This window comes from Epinephelus moara, chromosome 11 (genome assembly GCF_006386435.1).
Source record: "Epinephelus moara isolate mb chromosome 11, YSFRI_EMoa_1.0, whole genome shotgun sequence".
Lineage (NCBI taxonomy): Eukaryota > Metazoa > Chordata > Actinopteri > Perciformes > Serranidae > Epinephelus > Epinephelus moara.
In genome coordinates, this window is record NC_065516.1 from 11650193 (window position 1) to 11675457 (window position 25265).

At 40.6% G+C, this 25265-nt stretch overlaps 1 protein-coding gene across 1 annotated transcript; it reads right to left on the reverse strand.

The window, feature by feature from the left end:
- Window positions 1-1562: 1562 nt before the first annotated feature.
- adgrg2a (adhesion G protein-coupled receptor G2a) lies at window positions 1563-21031 on the reverse strand. The gene is made up of 29 exons (XM_050056847.1): window positions 20971-21031; window positions 20830-20867; window positions 20601-20740; window positions 18554-18665; window positions 18412-18470; window positions 18276-18323; window positions 16819-16886; window positions 16693-16736; window positions 16520-16553; window positions 16357-16391; window positions 15737-15864; window positions 15534-15651; window positions 14208-14796; window positions 13325-13694; window positions 11546-12499; window positions 9508-9626; window positions 9263-9399; window positions 9024-9180; window positions 8039-8194; window positions 7734-7856; window positions 7265-7304; window positions 7065-7168; window positions 5885-6009; window positions 5459-5727; window positions 5277-5376; window positions 4513-4799; window positions 4307-4408; window positions 3611-3730; window positions 1563-2619 (listed from the first exon to the last, which is right to left on the reverse strand). Exons 4-29 carry the CDS (start codon window positions 18643-18645, stop codon window positions 2531-2533), a joined length of 4467 nt encoding a protein of 1488 aa, XP_049912804.1. The 5' UTR covers window positions 18646-18665; window positions 20601-20740; window positions 20830-20867; window positions 20971-21031; the 3' UTR covers window positions 1563-2530.
- Between the last annotated feature and the right edge of the window lie 4234 nt (window positions 21032-25265).

The window sequence follows — 25265 nt, forward strand, 5'->3', positions numbered from 1 at the left end:
CAGTGTGACGCTTACGCTTCCTTCTACAGAGCGGCGATGTATAAACAAACAAATTGGCAACCGCACAAATGTTTGTCTGGACGGACGACAAGGTGGAGTTGCTACAGTAAATCTACACTATGATGGGGGAGCGTTGATAAATTCAGTAGGGTGAGCAGCACAAGCAGAGCTCGGGAGTCCGCCATTGTTGTTGTGATGGTCAACTTTCTCGTGCATGCCTAGTGACTGGAAGCTGATGCACATGTGCGAAAAGTCTCCGTTTTCAGAGGAACTGCATATTGCAAGTTTACATGACAATGGAGATGGTGCCGTTTCCAAAAAATTGCACTCTGGAACCCGTTTTCAAAACGTTGCGTTTTCGGGCACCCAAAACGCCACTGTCATTTAAATGATTGGCCAAAACGCAACTAAAGTTTACTGTTTTCAGTTGAAATCGTTGTCGTATAAATGGGACCTTAGTCTTCTGGCAAGGTGGTGCATTAAACTATTGTGAATAATTAAAGTAGATTCAAACATTTTCCACCTAAGTTAGGGCACAATAATGCTAACCTGACAGGTGGCCAGACTATCACAGGGCTGACATGTAGAGACAGACAACCATTCACACTCACATTCACACCTCTAACACCAATTTAGAGTCACCGATTAACCTGCATGTCTTTGGACTGTGGGAGGAAGCCGGAGTACCCAGCGAAAACCCATGCTGACACGGGGAGAACATGCAAACTCTGCACAGAAGGGCTCCCACACCCAGGATCGAACCAGGACCCCTGTTGCTGTGAGGCGACAGTGCTAACCACCACACCACTGTGCCGGCTCTCCAAATAATATCATTATTGTTATTATTTTTGGTCTTCTGACCTCATTAAAACCAACATGTTGTTGCAGTAATAAGTAGTGTTGAAGCTGAAGTGATAAACCTTTTGCCACAAATTCAACTTGTACATTGGGTGTGGGTAACAAAATAAAAATTCTCTCATCATAACAAGAAAATATTTCAGGTTTTATGTGCTATATGGCCAAGGTTGAACAACTCTAACAAAGACGTACAGTATGTTTTGCTATTCCCAAAAAGTTTTGAAGTATCAAGCTGATTAAACAATATTCAATATATTTTTGAGCTATTAAAAACAGCATAAGACCTAAGGGTTAACAACAATAGTCTGATATTTCAAGGATAAATCAAATAGTTGCAGAATTCTCAAATGTGCCTAACCTCTCTGCCTCTCCATTATTCACACAGCGTGCTCACTTATTTGGTTCACGTTAGAGGTCGCGCTGCTCCGAGATTTGAACTAATGTAAAACTTTTAATAGCTAACTGCTGCCAGCCTCAGGGGCTGGCCTTCACGGGCTGCGATTGAACCAGCGCTGGGTGGGCGTGAGACGCTCTGCTGAAGGTTACACAATGCGGTGATGAGAGGGGAGTCTGCAGGGACCATAATTGGTGGGTTTCTGTTGAAGAGTTTTCATTTCAAGATATAGAGATGTCATGTAGATGTGAAACTCAAAGAAGACAAACTGGAAAGGTAATGAGTAGAAATTTTATTATCTCCTCTATAATGGTGTTTTCATGTTCTCGCACAAGGGCATGATCATGCTCCAGAACACTGCATCACCATACTTCATGTCTTTAATGCTTAACAAAATAATCTCTAATACATGAAGAATCTCTGGTCTAACATCAACACTGTACTGTAGCAAAAACAACAATATCTTACCCTAAAAATGCTCGTATAGATGTATTTATAATCATTTTCTAATAAATTAATTCCATGTTTTTGGCGTCTGCACTTTTTCCTTCAATCCACCTTGTCTCCACTAAAGTACAGAATCCCTCCCAGAGTGCATTGGGAATTGGACTCTCTCATGAATATACAGAGGCAGCAGTCAGTGGAGCATTTTAAACACACTGGAAATATCTTCATTTTTCCTATTTACATTTGTATTTAAAAGAATTTTATCAAAAGAAAGCACAATAGTTTAACAATAATCTCTACGTTGACAGCATGTCCACTAATTAAATGCAGTTTTGTATCTTTAACATAATTCTTCTTGCAGAGTCAAAGTAATGTTACCATCATATCTGAGGTTTACAGTAATAACTAAGAGCTTTGAAACAAGCTGTGCAAACACTGAGTCACAACTGTAACAGTGAAATAATTCAGTTTTTCAGTCAGAAATACACCTGTACACCTCCCGCTGCTTACAAGTCTGTTACATTATTTCTGTACTGATATATTCTACTGTTAATGCAGAAAAGGCATCAAGTCACACTTGTTGCATTCAAGCAATAATCATCCTCGCTAAAGGTACTTCAGTCTCACGCCTTCCACCCTTAATTACGCCTGCAAAACCTTCATCTTGTCTAACACTGAGGGTTTCTGTGAGCATCCACTCCTGTGATTACATTTTTTGTTTACTCGAGCCGCAGGAGATCACTAATCTCTGGCCGTGTCCCCGCCGCTCTCTCAGAGCACATAATTATTGTAATCACAAGTAGATGCTTGACACAGCTGTCAGGCCTCGCCTTACAGTGACAGATTTCGTCTGTGAATATCGTTGAGGACAGTGTCACTGTTGGAGCCGTCAGATATTCCGCTGTCCGCAAACACAGAACCTGTGGGGGAACAACACATTATTAGATTTTAAAGGAATACTTCACCTCCAAAATGAACATTTGTATATCATTTGCTCAGCCTGTGCTATATTGAATTTGAAAGAAAACTTTGTTCTTCTTGCACGCCTCCATGGAAGATGACAGTCTATTAACGGAAAAAAGATCTTGATGAATTGAAATCATAGGCAAGCTATATGAAACATCTGTTAACTAACTCTCACACCAGTCTTGCGGTATAATCCAAGTCTCATGTCTCTAGTCATATGCTCAGTACTTCCCAAACAGACAGCCCTTTCTGACAGAGAACTGATCTAAAAGTGAAACTTATCTATGCTCTCTTCAACGCCAGACTCCATTAACAAAAACAGTAATTTTACCTCGCTGAACACAGGAGCTGCTGGTCTACTGCTGTGTCAATCTGTAGGTAGTTTGTGTTATTGTGTGACTTTGGTGTTTTATAAGGTGTTTTAGGGTTAATTTGGGGAGGGAAAGGTTAATTTGGATTCATCAAATTCACACAAGAACACAAGCAAACTAACTGATTGAGGCAGAGGTAGACCAGCAGCTCCTGTGTTCAGTGAGGTAAAATTACTGTTTTTGTCAATGGACTCTGGCTTTGAAGAGAGCATAGTAAAGAGTCACTTTATGTTTAGTTCTCCATTGGAAAGGGATGTCTGTTTAGGAAGTACTGAGCATACGACTGGATAAATGAGACTTGGATTACACTTCACAAGTTGCGTGATAGTCTGTAAATGATGTTTTGATATAGTTATGTGGTTAAATGTGGCCCACCTTTACTTCAGTTCATCAAGACTTTACTCAATTTTTGGATTCTTCACTCACCAGAGGCATGCGAGAAAAACACAGGGTGAGTAATCGATATACCGACTGTAATTTGGTGGGTGAACTTTTCCTTTACTATAATTCTAAATAGTATGAAACTGTATAAACTTTCAGGTCAGACACTGCAAACTGCAACCTCTGAACATACCACTACTATTGGTGGCATCGCTGATGACGGAGGCGCTTCGCGAGGTGAAGTGGGGTGCTGAGGTGGTTGCTGTGGTAACCGACAGATTCCTGTTGTTCTGGGTGGCCGTCCGACTCCATTCTGCAGAAAAGTGTAAATGACAGGGCTTATGTCAGTTTGTTGATATAAATATATGCTTTCATAAATAATAATTTGCTTGATTTCTCTTTTTTCTCATATTAATATCCAGAAATATCAACATGAAAACACTCCTTTTACTTTTAACTTGACGCGCTTTTATTTTAGCCTATAATAGTTTACGTTTTGGCAAATTGAGACTATTAAAAATCATGCCGAATTAGCTGTTAGCCTTTCTGATTGCAATGTACCCAACGATGTACGCAAAACTGTGTATGTAAAAGGAGTGTATTTTTTCCTAATTTCTAATATTAATCAATGGATGTTAAATCACAATGGACATTGAATATAAAAGCTAAAAAATGTGTATCATGCAGGTGTGTTCAAATCTGACCAAGATTATGACTCTGAGAAGGACTGTGATTTTTTACACAGCTTTGGGCAATTAGCATGAACTTGTGCCCTTCACCTCACGCAGTATCTTGTCTCAAGTCTGTCCCCCATCAAAGTCTGAAAGTTCCTGCCTGAATCCACCCTGTCAAGTCATCAGAGGTATTAAGAACATATTTAGGTGCCCACCTGAGTTCTCAGCCAATCGCAGCCTCCCACAGCAAAGATAAGTTCTCCACTGCCTGCGGACATTCTCCTTCACAGCACAGTGGAAAACAAAGACAAGGAATCCTGTAGAGGACATGTTTTTGGGTTACATTTACGCATGACCGTGTGGCTAAGATGGATAAACTCAGTTGTTTTAATTTCATGTTTTTTACAGTGCAGAGTCTCACCTTGCAGAGAGTTGAATATAGAGAAAAGGTAAACAAAAGGTATGTAGAGGGGTCCCCAGGCGAACAGGGCGAACCCCCAGGTGAGGCCGAGCAGGATGATGAGGCCGGCGATGCTGCGTAGATCTGTCATCACACTCCTGTTTGGAGGCTGGTTTTGGGGGTTCTGCTTCTTGATCCGGGACAGCTGGACCATGACGATGATGAAGACCACCAGGCACAGAGCAAAAATCAGGAGAAAATAGGCCACCACGCCCACATAGAAGGCAATGTCATTGCGCAGCCAACAGCTATGGGGAGACAGATAAAGACACAGACAAGTTTATTTACAACAACAACAAAATTTGTGTTTATTTTCAAAGGAAAAAATCATGCTTGCTATTTCCTAGGTGCTGCAAGATACTTTTCTTGGTGCTCAGGCAGGTTGGCAGGGTGTCACTGGTTGTTTTAGCATTAATGGGTACTGTGGTGTTTTGTGTGTTTTCATGGCATTCCCAGGTGGTTGCTAAGTGGTTACAGCATCTGATTTGTTTTAACTTTGCATATGATGCACATGTTTCTGTGTGTGCAGCTGAATAGAGCTTTTTGTACAGTGGATATTTTAACTTTACAATTCCAGTGCACCAGTGCCAGACAGTCACCACAGACACCACAGCTTTGGTAAAAGTTCAATATAGAGAGCTTTCACTGGCAGCAATGGGCTTGACTGTAACAGACATTCATATGCATGTAAAAGTCTCCAGCTATAAGATTGAGTTGTAACTTACAAGTCATCTGAAGTGCCATCTGTGTATCTTCCATATGTGACCACACCATAGTTGTCTTTGTCCACTGCTATTACAATGATCACGATGATAAGAGGAATGCCTGCAATAGAGCAGCGTGTTAATCACCAGAACCAATTTTTTAAAAAGTCTAATAATAAACATTTGGCATCAGTGTTACTCACCCCAGCCTACCAGTGAGAACTTGAGCATGTATCTACTGAGGTACGGAGTGAACACCTGGACAATGCTCAGGTACATGTGCAGGGCCTCGAGCCCCGCCCAGGTGAATGATGTCAGCAGGAAGTAGTGCAGGAAGAAGGCGGTGCTAATGCACAGCCCGACTGCTGGGTAGAGCGCCAGCCAGCCGTCCAGCAAGAAGACCAAGTTGAGGAAGAGGAGGGACACGCAGAGCTGAACCAGGATCTTGGCAGGAATATCCCGCAGCAGTTTTCTGCATAGAAAGAGTTTGTTAGAACATTGGTGGGAAAAGAAGTTGGGTTTGTATTTATTTACCAGATATACGTAAATGAGCTTAATTTGCCTAGTTATGAGGTTTATGGATAAAGCTGAAATTGAAGTAGCCTCGGCATGGTAAAACGGATTCTTACGGAAATGCCAGGTATGTCAATAAGGTGACAGCCAGGAAAATGGCAGAGATTCCACAGCCAATGTAGGTGATGAATGTAAGAATCTGTGCATGCTGACGGTCAATTATTCCCCCTCTGGACAAATCCTGTGTTAGGGACAGGACACACACATTTTAAAGTGAATACACATTATACAGCAGCAGTAAGCTTTATCTTTTCTTGCAGTAACCATGTAGAAAGACTCATCTTCAACAAAAGACAAAGCCAGATCATTTCTGTTGCCATTTTAAAGGTGAACTCCTGAGCTAGAGGCTGCAGCAGAAACAATAAAGGCTGCAATATAACCACTAGGGGCATTTGTGCACCCTCACTGTACTGTATGTTCACTAAAAGTGCTTGTTTTTGCCACTGACAGGCTCAGATTGTTACTGTTAGTGTCTGACAACATTATGGAAAGGATTCCTACAAAGATAGACCTTTTTGTTAAAGACTAAGATCCTCTCTGTGTAACCAGAAACAGCCCCAAAATTGCTATCGCCAAACCCACCAGACTCCATTAAAAAAACAGTAATTTTAGCGTGTATGGAGCCAGCATATTTTCACATCTAACTGGGTGAATTAAGGGGTTTATTTCAACCAACCAGAGTTGGTGATTTTTGGAACAGTGACAAGACGTACCAAGATGAGTTTTGTCAGTTTTATTTTGTTTCTGTCAACTCTGAAAGAAGTGTGTTTTACAATAATTAAATGACTGTTTATTTAAATGGAGTCTGGTGGGTTTGGTAATAGCGGTTTCATGGCTGTTTCTGGTTAAACAAAAAGGATTTTACTCTGTAACAAACATTTCTATTTCTGTAGGGATACTATTCATGATGATTTCAGATGGAAAAAGAAATCGAAGAATTGACGATGGGGTCATGCCCAGAGTGGTTACATTGCAGCCTGTAGCAGCTGATGGCCACAGTGCTCTCTTTCAATACTGGACCAGTGTCAAAAATTGTTGTTCCTCTTGGTCACTTAGACACAAAAACATGGTAAAATAGGGTCCAGATTGAAAAATACATTACTTACCCTTCACCCACAGTAATTTTAGTTGTTTATTTAATCACCTATATACATTTTAATTGGGATTTGAGGTACTTTACTTATCTATTATCATAGTTAATATATCACACACATATACACAAAAATGCAGACAAACCAGCAGAATTGCGAAGGATGTGAGATGGTTGCAGCTGCAGGTTGTTTCCTCTTGTGTGGCATTGACAACAAAGCAGCCGGCAGAGCTCCAGCCTCCGTTACCACCTGAATGAGAGAGACACAACAAACAGGGATATTAATACTATATCTGTGGCAACTTAACCAACTTTAACCAGCTTAATTTGGCACGCATTTACTCACCATTCTGAGTGAAGTCCCAAAATGCACAGGTGGCGTTTGCCTGTGAACCAAGAACAAATTAAAAGAAAAATCATGACATAAGCAACCTTTCAACACTGACTTTCACCATTTAGTTAAGTTTATTTAAAGCCAATATACAAGAGACTGTTTATTTTGAAAAGGTCTTTGAATTTTTTTTTTTTAAATGAGAAAATGTGTCATGGTAATTCAGGTCTTATTGGGATTTTACATGGTTATGAATTCATAATTTTCATGATAGAAACCATAAAGAATTTGAAATATGCACCCTTATAATAAATAATACAAGGCTCCCAATAAACAGTAATTGGCACGGCCATGGAGTGCTCAGAATAGTTAACTACCCACCATTTTTTTGTCTGACCTTAGAAATCTTGCCAGTTAGTTGTGGCATTTCTGGATGAATGAGTTCATTAAAAAAATACTGATTTTTGTTTGTGTGCACACTCACATCTGTGGGGTTGATGCTTCGGATGGTAAACTGAATGTTCTCTTTCAGGTTGCTTATTGACAGATTGGCCACGCTGGCGGCCAGGACTGGACTGACAATGGTTTGGTTATCTAATGCTGCATCCTGCAAAAAAAGGAGATAGAATAGAATATTTTAAAGTAAGGTTGCATTTTATTTCATCACAGTAGCTGCTCCAAAAAGTTAAAAATGCTGCTTGCTCATAAATTATTAAATGAACACCAATATATTCATCTGTGAAAATCTCTGCAAGAGGTGACAGATGATAAATCCAGATGTAAAAGTACCTGGAAGAAGGCAGATTTGGTGTAGAAGGTGAACTGGACCCTGCTAGCCTGCCTCTGCTGCTCAGGACTGAGACCTGTGGTGAGGGAGGAGGGCAAGACCACAGACCCCAGAGCAGACCCTGACCGCTTTGACCGAGATCTGCCAAGCGCACGGAGCTGGACGCACAGAAAGTGAGCAGATTATTAATGTAGTTGTGTCTCCTTCAGGCAATGTAGTGTTGTTTATTATGTCACAGTATTTGCATTTGGAGACGCTGGGCCTCATGCAGGAACCACTTACACCTTTTTCTGCAAGGTTTGCTTATACCAGTGTTCCAAGTTGGACTGCTAATGCACAAATTTGTCTTAAATTGATAATTTTAGCCTGATGAATGCCACATATTCATGAGTGGGTGCACAATCATGAGATTTAATAATTAGCATAATCTATGTCCTCCACTATATTTGTGGAAAAGTTGTTTTTGCGAAAACTAGAAGGGCACTTTTAGAGTGCAGCCAAATGCCCTATCTTGCAATGTTAAGAAAGGTAAAAATAATATGTGTATCCACCTTGGATTTGGATCTGCTCCCAAATTTAATGTTTTTTTCCTTGATCCATCCTACACGCTCTCATCAAGTTTAATAAAAATCGGGCATAATCCCGCTGACAAACAGACGAGGTAAAATTGTTACCAAATAGTAAAAAGAAGAATGTTATACCAAGGTAAGTCAAGAAATGTGCCAATAAAATCTATAAGAAAAAAATATATATTTTGCTGTATGGACAAAGGAGTGAACACGACATGTACAGCATGTATACTTGATGAACTTTGTTCGTACCTAAGAGGAAATTAAAAGAAAGTTTAAGAATTTCGGTGAATGACATAAATGCTCTTCCATCACTTGTATGTGCCACATAGGAAGGAATCTATTTGTATGAGTGGTTTTCGCACGGTGTCTCATGAAATGCAGTGAGACCAGATGGCTAAATTCAAACCTGTGATACCTGGATATTATCAGTGTTGAAAATATCAACAGATGTTGTTGGAAAGTTGGTCCCATCAACTGTCCTCACTGCCAGGACCAGCGAGCCTGCAGAGAGGACCGCTCTGTCGCCAGTGACAACCAGCTTGAGACCGAGGTCATCTACCAGATGAATCAGCCTGTCAACAGGAAAATACTTTTAGAAAATTAGATGTTTGTGAATATGTGTGCCATTGTTGGTGAGGGTTGGGTAAGTTGTACCTTTTAGCAGATGCAGAGAGGGCAAGCGAGTCACCCTCCAGCAGGTTGCTGATTACAGTGGCGGCCTTTTGTCCCACTGACTGAGAGACAGTGGGGCCATCCAGAAGCTTCTCTAAGTTCCCCACCACCTGTGCCACCTGCAGCATCCATCAAATCATTAAGTTTTGAAGAATTCCACAAAAATCCTTATTTTATGCAAACATTCTTTTCTAACAACACAAACATCAATGGATCAGGAGCGTTACCTGAGAGGAGTTGAACTGAGATGCATCCTGTGTTTGACTCAGTAGCTCATCTGCTTGTTCCTCCTGTGCCCCTTGGCTTGTAGTTGTCTCTATAGTGGTTGTGGGGGTAGTTTCAGTACCTTGGTAAGCAGTAAGGCAAGTTGGCAAGTCATGTAACTAGCCGTCATTATATCGATAAATAAATCAGTACAGCAAAGGATAAAGGTTACTCATGGAGGCTTTGATCAAAAAGTCCTTCTGTTCTGCAGACAAGCATTTTCTCTATGCCACTATTATGATCATTTTCAAGTTCATACTTGTATTTTGGGTTTCTACTAGAACATGTTTACATGCTTTAATGGTCAAAAACATTTAGTTGTCATTTAGTTTACTGTCTGTGCTGACACACCTGTATCCACCCTCTGTCTGAAACGCCTAATTTTAGCGCCTGTCTCTTTAAGGCCCCCTCTCAAAAAAGCAAAGTCTGCTCTGATTGGTCAGGCTTTTGGCCAGTCTTTCCCGACTGCCCTGTCTCAGCATCTCTGCACTGTCATTGTAGTCAAGAATGACTAACAGAGAATAGTGGCACTTTGTATCATGGAAAATCAACAAAAGCTTCTAAACACAATGGACATCTTCCAGCAGGAATACGATCAGCAATCAGGGAGAAATTAAAATTATCCTCAGCCAAGATTGTATGTTTCCCTGAGGCAAGCATGTAGCTACACGTAGCAGTATACCTACAGTCGAATGTCTATAGAGGAACTTTCTTTTCTAAAAAATCACCAATGAAATCTTCTAAAAAAAACCACACATTCCAGCAGGAAAAAAAATCTGAAACTTAAGGAGCAATTAACAACATCAGCAACCAAGATTATATGTTTCCCTGACATCAGCATGTAGCTACATATAGCAGCATACCTCCAACTGGGAAAAAACTGTAACAGAGTACAGTGGTACTTTCTGCTCTGAAAAACTGCCAATAAAAATTTCTAAACAAAAATCTTCACAACCAAACATGTTCCAGCTACAATATGATCCAAAATCGAGAGAAACTAACAACACTGGCGACCAAGATTACATGTTTCCCTGACGCTAGCATGTAGCTACATGTAACAGTATATTTGCAGCCGCATGCCTATGTATGGAGGGACTTTCTCCCGTTAAAAATCACCAATAAAAGCCCATAAACATAGCCGGACATGTTCCAGCAGAAATATGATTCGAAATCAAAAAGAAATGAACAACATCGCTCAACAAGATTACATGTTTCCCTGACGTAGCTTCATGTAGCAGTGTACTTGCAGTCAGAGGACGACTGTAATAGAGTATGACAACACTTTCTACTTTGAAAAAAGGCCAACAAAAGGTTCTACACCAATATCTTCACAGCCAGACATGTTCCAGCAGGAATAAGATCCGAAATTAGGGAGAAATTTACGTTAGCATGTAGCTACATGTAGCCGTGTACTTGCAGCAAGGGAATGGCTGTAACGATGAATAGCAGCACTTTCTAATGTCAAAAACAGCTTCTAAACAAAACCAGATATGTTTCAGCAGAAATATGATCCGAAATCGAGGAGAAATAAACAACATTGGCAACCAAGATTACATGTTTCCCTGACATTTGCATGTAGCCACACGTTGCAGTGTATGTTCTATAAACACTTGCAGTAGTGTGCCTAAAGCAGATAACCATAACAAGCCAGTGTCAGCTTGTCTTGAAAGTAGTAAATAAAACATTGGAGCATTCAGAAAAGACTGAAGCCTGAGGTTTTAGCTCAGCTTTAAACATCCAACATTGTGACATTATGGCAGAAAATAAGGTAAAGCTTAATAGGTCCCTTTTAAGGAATTATACCAGTAACAAATCTATTGTTGTGATGCATTTATTACTGGATGCATGGACTGCAAGGTTTACTTTCTTCACAAGTTATTTATATTTTAAAAGGCTTTCAAAAAACACAGAGCCATTTCAGTCAATTTAATATACCATACTGAAAAGTTTTGTTTGTGGATTCAACCAAACTGTATATGTTGAATTCTTAACCATACATACCAGATTTTGTTGTGGTTGTGTCTGTGGTGGTGGTTTGAAGAGTAGTTGTAGAAGAATTCAAGGAGGGCTTTGCAATAGTGGTGAGTAGAGTAGTGGTGTTAATCTGGGCCGAAGTTGTACCATGCATAGTTGTAGAAGTGGTTGGAGAAGTAGCATTAACATTAGCTGTTGTAGTTGTTAAATTGACTCCTGGTCCTTTGGTTGTCAGGTTAACGTTTGTGGTTGAACTGCTTGTAGTTGTGCTCAGGTTGAAGCTGATTCCTGTAGTTTGATTGAGATTGCTGGTGGCACTGACGACTGTGGTAGCTGTGGTGAAGTTGTCATTGCCATTGGCTGTTGTGATGTTGTGAGTCACTCCCACTGTGGTGTGATTTCCAGTCTGGTTGTTCAGTGGAGTTACTGTGGGTTCAGTGGTGTTGTTGACAACAGGCGTCACATTGTCCACAGTTGTGTTTTTTGTGGATGTCGTTGCGTTGTTAAGTGTTACATTAACTTGTCTAGCAGTGGTAGATGTCATGTTTTTATAAGGAACAGTTGTGTTCTGCTGTGTTTCCCTGGTGGGTGCAGCGGTTACATTGTCTGTGGCTGTTTTGTTTTGATGTACAGTCGTAGTGGTTATATTATTTGTGTGATTGTTAGAGACTGCAGTTACATTGTCCACCAGTGTGTGATTGGGAGAAGGTGTAAATGTGCTTATTGTTGCGTTATTTGTTGTAATTGTGCCATTGTTTAAGTTCCTGTTCCTGTCAGCTGTAGTAACATTGTCCACTGTTGTGAAATTGTTTGCTGCTGTAGTAACATTGTACACTTCTGTGTGATTGGGGGAAGGTGTAACTGTGCCAACTGTTGTATTAATTGTAACTGAACCATTGCGTAGCATCCTGTTGTTGTTTGCTGTAGTTACATTGTACTCTGTTGTGTAAATGTTTGAGGCTGTTGTGTGATTGTTGGCAGCTGCAGTTACATTGTTCGCCATGGTGTGATTGAGAGAAGTTGTATCAACTGTAACTGTAGTTATATTGTGCGCTGTTGTGTGATTGGTTGGAGGTGTAACTGCACTTACATTGTGCACTGCTGTGTGACTGTTTGAAGGTGAAACTGTGGTTACATTGGTCACCACAGTGTGATTGTCTGAGGGTGTAACTGTAGTTACATTGTGCGCTGTTGTGTGATTGTTTAAAGGTGTAACTGTAGTTGCATTGTGCGCTGTTGTGTGATTGGTTGAAGATGTAACTGCACTTACATTGTGCACTGTTGTGTGATTGTTTAAAGGTGTAATTGTAGTTGCATTGTGCGCTGTTGTGTGATTGTTTAAAGGTGTAATTGTAGTTGCATTGTTCTCTACAGTGTGATTGTTTGAAGGTGTAATTGTAGTTACATTGTGCGCTGTTGTGTGATTGGTTGAAGATGTAACTGCACTTACATTGTGCACTGTTGTGTGATTGTTTGAAGGGGAAACTGTAGTTACATTGTTCACCACAGTGTGATTGTCTGAGGGTGGAACTGTAGTTACATTGTGTGCTGTTGTGTGATTGGTTGAAGGTGTAATTGTAGTTACATTGTGCGCTGTTGTGTGATTGGTTGAGGGTGTAATTGTAGTTACATTGTGCACTGTTGTGTGATTGTTTAAAGGTGTAATTGTAGTTGCATTGTGCACTGTTGTGTGATTGTTTAAAGGTGTAATTGTAGTTGCATTGTTCTCTACAGTGTGATTGTTTGAAGGTGTAATTGTAGTTACATTGTGCGCTGTTGTGTGATTGGTTGAAGATGTAACTGCACTTACATTGTGCACTGTTGTGTGATTGTTTGAAGGTGAAACTGTAGTTACATTGTTCACCACAGTGTGATTGTCTGAGGGTGGAACTGTAGTTACATTGTGCGCTGTTGTGTGATTGGTTGAGGGTGTAATTGTAGTTACATTGTGCGCTGTTGTGTGATTGGTTGAAGGTGTAATTGTAGTTACATTGTGCGCTGTTGTGTGATTGTTTGAAGGTGAAACTGTAGTTACATTGTTCACCACAGTGTGATTGTCTGAAGGTGGAACTGTAGTTACATTGTGGGCTGTTGTGTGATTGTTTGAAGGTGAAACTGTAGTTACATTGTTCACCATTGTATTATTGTTTGAAGGTGTAACTGTAGTTACATTGTTCTCTGTTGTGTGATTGGTTGAAGATGTAACTGCAGTTACATTGTGCACTGTTGTGTGATTGTTTGAATGTGAAACTGTAGTTAAATTGTTCACCGTTGTATGATTGTTTGAAGGTGTAACTGTACTTACATTGTGCACTGTTGTGTGGTTGTTTAAAGGTGTTACTGTAGCTACATTCTGCACTGTTGTGTGATTGGTTGGAGGTGTAACTGTACTTACATTGTGCACCATTGAATAATTGTTTGAAGGTGTAACTGTACTTACATTGTGCACTGTTGTGTGGTTGTTTAAAGGTGTAACTGCAGTTACATTGTGCACTGTTGTGTGATTGTTTGAACGTGAAACTGTAGTTACATTGTTCACCGTTGTATGATTGTTTGAGGGTATAACTGTAGTTACATTGTGCACTGTTGTGTGGTTGTTTAAAGGTGTTACTGTCGCTACATTCTGCATTGTTGTGTGATTGGTTGCAGGTATAACTGTTGTGCGATTATTTGATGGTGTAACTGTAACTACATTGTGGACTGTTGTGTGATTGTGTGAAGGTGAAACTGTTTCAACTGTTGTGTAATTTGGAGACAGTGCAGTTGTGTTAAGTGTGGAATCAATGGGAGCAGCTGTAGTCATTTGTAATGTTGAGTTGACAGGGGATAATGTTATGAATTCCGTTGTGTTTTGGGGTGCTGTGGTCGTGTTCTGCAGTTTTGTATTTCCTCTGGGTGTCAGCAATGTTGTGTTATCAGACAGAGTTGTGTTTTGTGCTGTTGTACTGTCAGAGACAGTCACAGTCATGTTTTGTGAGCTGGTTTGGAGGACAGGCTGTGTTGTCGAGGACTGTGTACTGTCAACAGTTATGAGTGGAGTTGTCATGTTAGGCTGAGCTGTTTCTTGTGATGCATTCGTCTGTTGAACTGTGGCAGTATTTTCAGCTGTTGTGTACGTCTCTTCAGTGGTGTTGGTCACGGATGGTGTTAAGGCTTCAGGAGTTGTAGTGATGTTGCTGTTGGTCAGAGTCGAAGGCTGCCTAGTGCTTTGCATGGTTGTGGAAGGCTCCGGAGGGCAGGTGTCAGTCAGAAGTACAGCAAGGCTCTCATTGACCTCACTAAGAGAACACATAGCAAAATATTGTATTAAAATGAAATACTTCATAAACATTCATGCATGAAGCCAGTGCCTTAAATTCAGGAGATGCTCAATAAACAAGGTATTTTTCTTAAGTCATATTAGGACAGAGGGGGGAGGTCCTGCCTCAGGTGGAGGAGTTTTAAGTATCTCAAGGTCTTGTTCACGAGTGAGGGTAGGATGGAGCGGTAGATTGACAGGCGGATTGGGGCGGCGTCAGCAGTGATGCAGGCGATTAACCGATCCGTTGTGGTGAAAAGGGAGCTTAGCCAGAAAGCGAAGCTCTCGATTTACCGGTCGATCTACGTTCCAACCCTCACTTATGGTCACGAGCTCTGGGTAGTGACCGAAAGAACAAGATCGTGAGTACAAGCGGCCGAAATGAGTTTCCTCCGCAGGGTGGCTGGGCTCAGCCTTAGAGATAGGGTAAGGAGCTCGGACATCCAGGAGGGACTCGGAATAGAGCCACTGCTCCTCCACATCTGGTAAGGATGCCTTCTGGACGCCTCCCTTGGGAGGTGTTTTTGGCTTGTCCAACCGGGAGGAGACCTCAGGGCTGCCCCAGGACACGCTGGAGGGATTACATCGCCCGGCTGGCCTGAGAACGCCTTGGCGTTCCCTAGGAAGAGATGGAAGTGGCTGGGGAGAAGGCTGTCTCCTGTGCCCAACATGCACGACTGTAAACCCCCCACAGCCACCAATGTTTCATACATTTACCATTTAAGCAGAGTGGGATCAGGCTGGCACACATCAGAGGTCAGCAGATCACTGGCAACCCAGGTCAGGTTGGATGCCAACAGAGTACGGAGAGCCAAACCAGGGGCGCCACACACCACTGTGGACAAGCAGAGCTCCATTAATGTTACATTTACATAATAAAGGTTTCACAAAAAGGAAAACACATAAACCTGGTGACTAACCCATGCGTGTAAGGGGCCTTTCGTTTGTAATGCCACTCCTGCTGGTGATGACTTGTTGCAGGAGTTTATTCAGGGAGCAACCATTAACCGGTCCAGACATCTCCAGTATGACCATGCAGCTGTACAACCTACAGACCAGCAGCAAAGGGGTTGAAACAATTTATTAAAAGCAATACATGACCCCCCCAAATGATCGTTTGCATAATGATTACTCACTCCATGTTCTATTGAATTTGTGAAAAAACAACAACATTGTTTTTCTCCAATGTCTACAGTGAACAAAGAGGCCAAAAATAGAATAGTTTTGGATTCTTCATTCATTGGAGGCATGCAAGAAATACATTTTCTTTATAAATTCAGTGTAACATTGTGTGAGTAACTGATATACAAATGATCATCTGGGGAGTGAAGTATTTTTATTTTATATACTTTTTTAAAGTATCCCTTTAAGATACTGGTATTTATCATAAAATACATTATCATAACTACGGTATTATCCTATATTGAAATGAATGTAATATTAATTTGCCCCTGTACTTTCTCTTTCTAAGTGGACACAGGAATAAGGACAGTCATTAATGTCTGTTTTAGTAATAGAAAACAGGAAGAAACATGATTACCTCTGTTGTGTCCCATGGCACTCCAGATGAGCTCGCTGGATTTAAAAAAAAAAAAAAAAAAAAATTATTAGGCATGATTTACAGCTTTATATCGATGTGAGTAAAAATATGACTTTGTAAGGTTTTGAGTTAATACCAAACTGTTATCTGTGGTAAGATTTACCTTGTAGTGCTTTAAAATATCTCGACACTCTGACCTGGAAACAAATAATATCCACATACATGAATCTTCACCAACAAAACCCTTTTATAATCAGTTTTTAGGGTAACTGTTCAATAACTTCCCATGGTCTACATGTCTGAGTTGGAAGTGACTCAAAGTGGATAAAGACTTACCCTGACATTGCGAAACACGTTCTGATTGCATTAAGTTCAGACAACTGTTGAATAAGGTTAGAGAGTCAGTGCATAGTACACATATATAGTAGGATGCATTGTTAAATCATACTGTGCTGTACATACCAATCCTTTTAGGATGTTAATATCAACAGAAACACTGTTGATGTTGATTCTTATGGCGAAAAACTGGCCTGAAGAGAGAGAGAGGAAAAGGAGAGGAGAGAAAAGGAAAATGAATCAGGGGCAGTTTAGGACTTGTTTCTAACACACACCTTCTGAGGCCTTTATGTTACAGTTAAAGGAACAGTTGCATATCAGTATTTTGGGAAATGCGCTTATACACTTTCTTGCAGAAAGAAGATTGTCACCACTCTCATGTCTGTCAAGTGAGACTGTCCCTAAAAATAAGACCACCTAGATTTTTGTACAAGCAGCAATTACAATTTACGTCACGTTATGTTAAATTACGCTACGTTATGTTACGTTGCGTTGCATTGCGTTACGTTACGTTACGCTACATTACGTTACGTTACGTTACGTTACGTTACGTTACGTTACGTTACGTTACGTTACGTTACGTGTTAGACGGTGACCTCTAGTGGCTGTAGCAAACGAAATGACCGGACGGAGTCATGGGACACAGTATAAAGGGCGACAAAGTCCGTTTAGCATGGAAGGGAGGGGAGGGAAGGCGGATGGGTCAAACAAACACAGGTCTTACATTCAGGAAACTACTGTTTGTGTCCTGTGTGAAAGCAAAAGTCAATATTGAGTTATTTCTGCTACCTCACATAGTATGTTGTAGTATGGCACTACATACGTGAGGTATTTCACCTGAGACACATTATGTTACGTTACATTACTTACAAACATACTCCCTCCTTCGAGTCAAACCATGGTCTTTTTTCTAAACCTAACCCAACCATTTAGTTTTGATGCAATTGGGTCCAATTGTGTTTCATAATGCTTACCACATGTTTAAAACAGCAAGTGGGAACTGCCATACACAAGCTGTTTTGTCATCCACTGGTAGGGGCTCTTATGTAAGAAATGCTCCTATGGGACGTATTAGAGGAACTATGTGGTTGGATGGATTAGAGGACTTATTGGCTAATTAAATACAACACTTCAGCCAGGAGATGGTTAGCTTAGCTTTAAACAGAGACTGGTAACAGAGGGAAACATATATCATTGCTCTGTGTAATGTAAAAGAAACTCATTATATCTCATTTGTTTATTCAGAAGCAAAGCTAAACAGTTGAGCCAGGCGAGCTGTTTCCGACTGTTTCCAGTCTTTGTGCTAAGCTAAGATAACCTGCGGCTGGCTGTTGTTTCATATTTATCATACAAATATGAGTTTGGTATCAACCATCTCATCTAACTCCTGAGAGAAAGCCAGTAAGAAATTCCCAAAAATGTCAAACTGTTCCTTTAAAGTTTGTATAACATCCCATAAAGTCAAGGTACACACTTATCACATTTAGCAGCTGTGTGTGGAGGGATATGAGCAAAAATAATTGACACTGCAGTACAAAATTATGCAGACAGGACAGAAGACAATATTCTGGATGTTTTCTTACTTGCAGAATTACAGAAAGCGGTGCAGTCACAAAAGCGAGGCGCTTCACCTGAGGCACAGACAAACACAGTTACAGCAGCGGAGGCAGCAGTGGATTGTGATTAAATATAAAGGGTGTCTGTGTTTTTGATACTCACTGCTGCAGGATTCTGTCTTAGGCTGTGCAGCTGGGTTGGAGTCTGGCTCTACGAGGGAGCTAGGTGAATAAACACTGATAAGATACAGAGTGTGTACACATGTACAGATAAACGCTCAGTGCATACAGAAAAACACACTCACCAAGTAAGCTCAGAGTGTTTGTTTGCCTGACAGATATCATCCAGGGAGGATGTAGATGTGCACCTCACAAACCCGCCACTGGAGGGCTCCATATCCCCACATACATCTCGACCTGATATGGATAAAGTCAACATGAGTTAGCTAATTATAATATGTGTGCTTTTGGTTGTTTGTGTTAAGGTTAGGGTTAGGCATGTTGTTGTGACTCATGGTTTAGGGTAAGGGAATGAAATATGTCCATGAAGGTCCTCACAAGTCATGACATACAAACATGTTTGTGCACTCTTGGACTTCTATCTTTGTAAGGGTCAGTTTTTTGAAGTCTTGACATTTTTGGAAAGTGAGGATTTTTCACACACACACACACACACACACACATTTCTATCCTTATGAGGACCATAAGGATAACAATCACCACTAAAGGCCTAGCCCCAACCCTTACCTAACCCTTACCTAACTCTAATTCTAACCTGAACCTTGAAACCAAGTCTTAACCCTTAAACAGGCCTTTGAAGAAATGGAGGCTGGCCAAAATGTCCTTACTTTACAAAAATGTCCTCACTCTGTTGGTAAAAAGCATACTTTGGTCCTCACTGTGTAACAGGTACACATACACACACACTCACACACAAACATTTTCCCTTAATAAGTGTTTGTGTTTCTAAGCACAATATGTGATATGTTTGTACTCCTGTTGGTGTTTTTGCATGTGTGCACAGGCTAATCTGTGGGCTATTTGTATGTGTGTGCTAACTGAATCCCAGCATAGGTGCATTTTGCATGTTTGCAAAACTCTGTATGTGTGTTTTTACACTTATATACCTGCGTGTGACTTAAAGGCACAATCCATGGTCCAAATGTAAACTGAAGTATATATTTTAAAGGAGCAGTGCATGGGATTTAGTGGCATCTAGCAGTGAGGATTGCAGATTGCAGATTGCAATCCAGCTGTAATTTCTCCCATGTGTCAAGAGTGAACTTTGGCTTAGGACTCCATCAGTGGCCATTGTTCAGGAAGTTTTTGGCGGGAGCCAAATTATCTGCAGAGGTCTTTTTCTCTACGAAATAAATGAACCAGGTGACTAAAACCAGTAAAAACACTGAATAAAGCAGTTTAACGTCTAATCAAATTCAGTGTTTCGGACACTGCTCATCACAGACGGGCTGCTAATGACAGTGACCGACACGAAAACACGAAAACGCAATTTGCCCCACGTAGAACCAGTGCTTGGTTTGTTCGTTTCGGGCCAATGTAGAAACATGGCGGTGCAACATGGCAGACTCTATCGACGAGGACTTTCTCCCTATTTAGCTTTAATCGGCTCATTCTAAGGTAAAGAAAACACAACGATTCTTATTTTCAGGTGATTATACATGAAAGAAAACATACTTATTACATTATACTCTATTGCTGCCAATATAACCCCCTAAATCCTGCACACTGGACCTTTAAAACATGGCATCACATAAAATCGATGGGTCTTCTAATATTTTTCTGAGACAGTTTGTTTTTTGTTACATCATTAATGTTTATAAATGTAGGTTTATCATTTTAATTATGATCAGTTGAGAAACACACAAAATGTTTAATTCTATATATAGCAAGTCTGTAATTTATAGGCTCAAAAGATGACAAAATGGGCGGCAGTAACTCAGTCCATAGGGACTTGGTTTTGGAACTGAAGTTCAAGTCCCCATACTGATCAAGTATGGAGTGTGGACTGGTAGCTTGAGAGGTGCCAGTCCACCTCCTGGGCACTACCAAGGTGTCCTTGAGCAAAGCACTGAACCCTAAACTGCTCAGGGCGCCTGTCCACAGCAGCCCCCTCACTCTGACATCCTTCCTTTTAATCCATTAATTTGTCCTGTTTGTGCATGTGTGTGTATTTCAGGCCTGTGTGTATATGACAACAGAGTAAAAATGAATTTCCCCTTGGGGATTAATAAAGTTTATCTTCTTCTTCTTCTTTAAGCTGTAGTATGTGTGTGAGTGTGTGTGTGTTTGTGCAGGTATGAAACTTAATTGAGTTGATTGAAAAATGCTCACCGACTCTTTCAACCTCTCCTGTGATTCTCGCTTGTATTTGTTTGTCTCCAGCTTGCTGCAGTGCAGAGACTCCGGCGCGCTGCAGTTCACACACTGAGACAGCGTGGCTGAGCTGCAACAGCACAGCGCAGGTTGTTTGTCTGAAACAAAGTATTCACACCACTGTGAGAGGGTGACATGTAAAGTATATGTCGGAGTGAACACAAAACACCCACTGCCATGTTGTTACCTTATGTTACTTTTCACACTGCAGTTCACCTGCACTGCCTGCAAAGACAGAGAGTAAAGTTATAGTAGTTTGCTTGTTTTGTTGGAGAAATTTTATTCTGAAAAAGTGAATGGGCGCTGCTTGTTTCTGGGACACACTGACCTGAAGTCGTCTGTCATCCTGACAGAAATCTATAAAGCCTGTTACTCCATGTGCTGCATCACCTCCGTCACCGTGACAACCAAACGCATTTGACACCTGAGTGAAAGATGGAGAGACAGAGGCAGACACATGCTGATACTGCGTGGGAGGTGATGAGAGCTGAACACAGACAGTTCAAGTATTAGGACAGTGACAGATATTTTGTTGTGTCTGCATCCACATCAGATGGAATAAAGGGACAGTTCACCTCAAAATCTAACATACATATCTTTATGTACCTGTAGTGCTATTTATCAGTTTAGATCGTTTTGGTGTGAGTTGCTGAGTGTTGGAAATATCATCTGTAGAGATGTCTGCCTTCTCTCCAATATAATGGAGCTAGATGGTGCTAGACTTTTGTTCCTTTAAGTGCCAAAATAATACATTTGTAAAACTCAACAATGATGTCTCTTTACAGAAATCATGACCCTGTTACTCAAGACAATCCACAGACCTTGTTAAAAAGAGTTTTATGTAGGAACTATTTTCTTTCTATCAAGCTACAGCCACCAACCATATTACTATGCAGCCATGTTGTAATGTAACAAAGTAATAATGCTCCATTACAGTACTTAGGTGTTTTTGGGAGTATCTGTACTTTACTTGAGTTTTTATATTTCTATCAACATTCACTTTTACTCCACTACATTTTGTTTTAATTAAACATGTACTTTTACTCTGATACATTTCCTCTAAGTATCTTTGTTACAAAATAGGAAAGGAATGAATGAATGAATGAAGGAAGGAAGGAAGGAAGGAAGGAAGGAAGGAAGACGGGATGGACGGACGGCAGAATGAAAGAATGGAAGGGGAGGAAAAATTGGATTTAGTTCTTTAAATATTTTAAGTAGTGAAAAGAAATTGTCTTTCTTTAAAGGGATAGTGCACCCAAAAATGAAAATTCAGCCATTATCTACTCACCCATATGCCGATGGAGGCTCAGGTGAAGTTTTAGAGTCCTCACATCACTTGCGGCGATCCCAGGGGAGAGGGGGTAGCAACATAACTCCACCTAATGGAGGCTTAGGGCGCCCCAGATTAAAATGTCCAAGAACACATAATTGAAACCACAAAATATCTCCATACTGCTCGTCCATAGTGATCCAAGTGTCCTGAAGCCCCGACATGAAAAGTTGTTTGGAAAAATGTCACTTGAACTCTGTTTTCAGCCTCACTGTAGCCTGTAGCTCTAACTGCCTCTCTGTGCACTGCATTCACATGTGCGCGCTTGCGCGAGACCGTGAGACAGGGGCACCGCATTCATGTGTGTTCACATGCTTTCGCTGGTCTTGTGCGCTAGCGCACACATGTGAACGCGGTGCCCAGAGAGGCAGTCAGAGCTACAGGCTACAGTGAGGCTGAAAACAGAGTTCAAATGACGTTTTTCCAAACAACTTTTTATATCAGGGCTTCAGGACACTTGGATCACTACGGACGAGCAGTATGGAGATATTTTGTGCTTTCAATTATGTGCTTTTGGACGTTTGAATCTGGGGCGCCTTAAGCCTCCATTAGGTGGAGGAGTCCATTAGTGTTGTGAGGACTCTAAAACTTCACCTGAGCCTCCATCGGCATATGGGTGAGTAGATAATGGGTGAATTTTTATTTTGGGTGCACTATCCCTTTAAGTGTCATGTACACTCCATTTTTAAGGTGGTGTACATCTTACGAAGAAATAATCTTCATAATTCTCAAAATTCTGATCGCTTTCTTTTTTATTAACAGCATTTACCTGTACTTTTACTTTCAATACTTAAGTACATTTTATATCATAAAATCACTTGATATTTAAGTACAGTAAATATTGTATAATTTAACTCAAGTAATATTCTAAGAGGTGACTTTGACTTCTACAAAAGTTATTTACTGGTAAGAAATCTGTACTTTTGCTCAAGTGTGACCTTCCACCACTGACATGCAGGAGGAGGCGTGTATATACTGCTAGCTCACTTAGCAACAATAAGCTAGCTAATGTAAAAGCTCAGCTGAGAAGGATGCAATTTTTGCACTGTCACAAGCACAAGCCTCTTGTCCATGAGCAGATGACGCTTTCTTTTGTGCAGTGATTCGGTTAGTGGGTGGTGTTCTGTAGAAAGAAAATAGTTCCCACGTGAAACTGCTCATAACAAGGTCATCTAGTTCCATTACATTGGAGAGAAGGCAGACATCTCTATGGCCAATATCTCCAGTACTCGGCAACTCATACCAAAACAATTTAGATTGAAAAATAGCACCACAGGGAAAAGAAAAAATGTGTAAATTTGATTTTGGGCTGAACTTCCCCTTTAAGTTTTTGTTTGTACAACAAAAGTGACAATCCCAGGAGACACTCATACTGTTTATGTTTTGATTTCAGGTATTCATTCTCAGCCAGCCGCCTTAAGTGCACTGCGGTTTAACAAATGGCACTTCACCTGAGGTTGAAAATCATTGTCAGCTCAGGTATGGTACACAGTATGCTACTTCCTTGAGAAGAGTCAGCTGAAGCCACAGACATAAATCATAAATCATAAACTGTTGGTGATTGCTTAATTACAATACAACATGTATTAACCCTAAAAAGTGTGATTTTATAATCTAGGTTTGCAGGAAAATAAAATTAACAGATTACGTCGTGATAAAAATAAAAAATTCTCATGGTTAGTCAAAGTCAAGTGACTGAGTAAGTAAAAATTTTGGTCATAATGTGAGAATTTGGTGGTTTTCTTTTTATTCTTCTGCAATTCGTAAATTAAATGGGTTTAGGTTTTTGACTCTTGTGAGAAATGGTGATGGGTATTTTTCACATTCATTCATTCATTTTTCTGTAACCGCTTATCCTGTTAGGGGCAGGTTTGCTTGAGCCTATCCCAGCTGACACTGGGCGAGAGGTAGGCTACACCCTGGACAGGTCGCCAGACTATCACAGGGCTGACACATAGAGACAGACAGCCATTCACACACATTCACGCCGACAGGGAATTTAGAGTCGCTAATTACCTAACCTGCATGTCTTTGGACTGTGGGAGGAAGCCGGAGTACCCAGAGAAAATCCACACTGACATGGGAAGAACATGCAGACTCTGCACAGTTTGAACTAGGAACCCTCTTGTTGTGAGGTGAAAATGCTAACCACTGCACCCCGTGCGTATTTTTCACAATTTTCTTAAAATGTATAGACAGAATGACTCATTTAATCATCAAGAAAATAACTGCAAAGATTGGAATCTAAAAAATGAATTTTCACTACTGGTTTAGCCCACAAATCTGTTGTGTATGCAAAGGATCATTGTGTTTCTACATTATCCTAAAACTGGGGCAACACTGTATTAAAAAAGACCATGATTCCTCATGTTCATCCAATACAGATCTTGACACCTTTGAAGTCCTTTAATAAAGGTCAGCTGCTACAACCTCAATTTGCTTAAGTACAGAGTAACGACTGTTAAAGATGTTACTGTCCTACTTCTTATAGGAATACTTCACCCCCAAAATGACTTGTTTGATGAACTGAAGTGGCGACCACTTTTACCAGTAGCAAAACTATTCTAAAACATCAGTTTACAAACATTCACACAACTCATGCAGTAAAATCCAAGTCTTACTTATCAGATGTATGCTAAGTTGCCTCCCTCCCAAACAGACAGCCCTTTCTGATATGGACCTGAACTGACAGTGAAACTTATTGATGCTCTCTTCAAAGCCAGACTGCATTGACAAAAACAGTCATTTTTCCTTGCTGACCACTTACCCTTTTAAACATGAACTAACCCTTTAATTCGCAAAACTCAATCAATAACACAAACTAACTGACTGACTGGGGCAGCTGTAGACCAGCAGCTCCCATGTTCAGTGAGGTAAAATTACTGTTTTTGTCAATAGGGTCTGCCATAGAAGAGAGCACAGATAAGTTTCACTTTTGGGACGTACCGAGCACAAAATGGAGGCATGCAAGAAAAACAAAGTATTCTTCACAAATTCAGAGTAACAACATAGTTAATATACAAATGATCATTTGGGGGTGAAGTATACCTTCAGAGAGTGAAACTGAATATACACATGCATTTGTAACATATACAGTGGAAAAAGATATGATGCTCAATACTGGAAACTGAAGGGAGGAAACTTATTGTAAAAGGTCACAGAGTTAACAATGCTGACACCTCATCCAGGATAATACTGCAGTGAATAATTGGCAGTCCAAATCAAAAATAATATCAGGTGCATCACAGGGTTGGAATGTACTGCTCCTAAAACTAATCTTGTGCCTGCAAGAC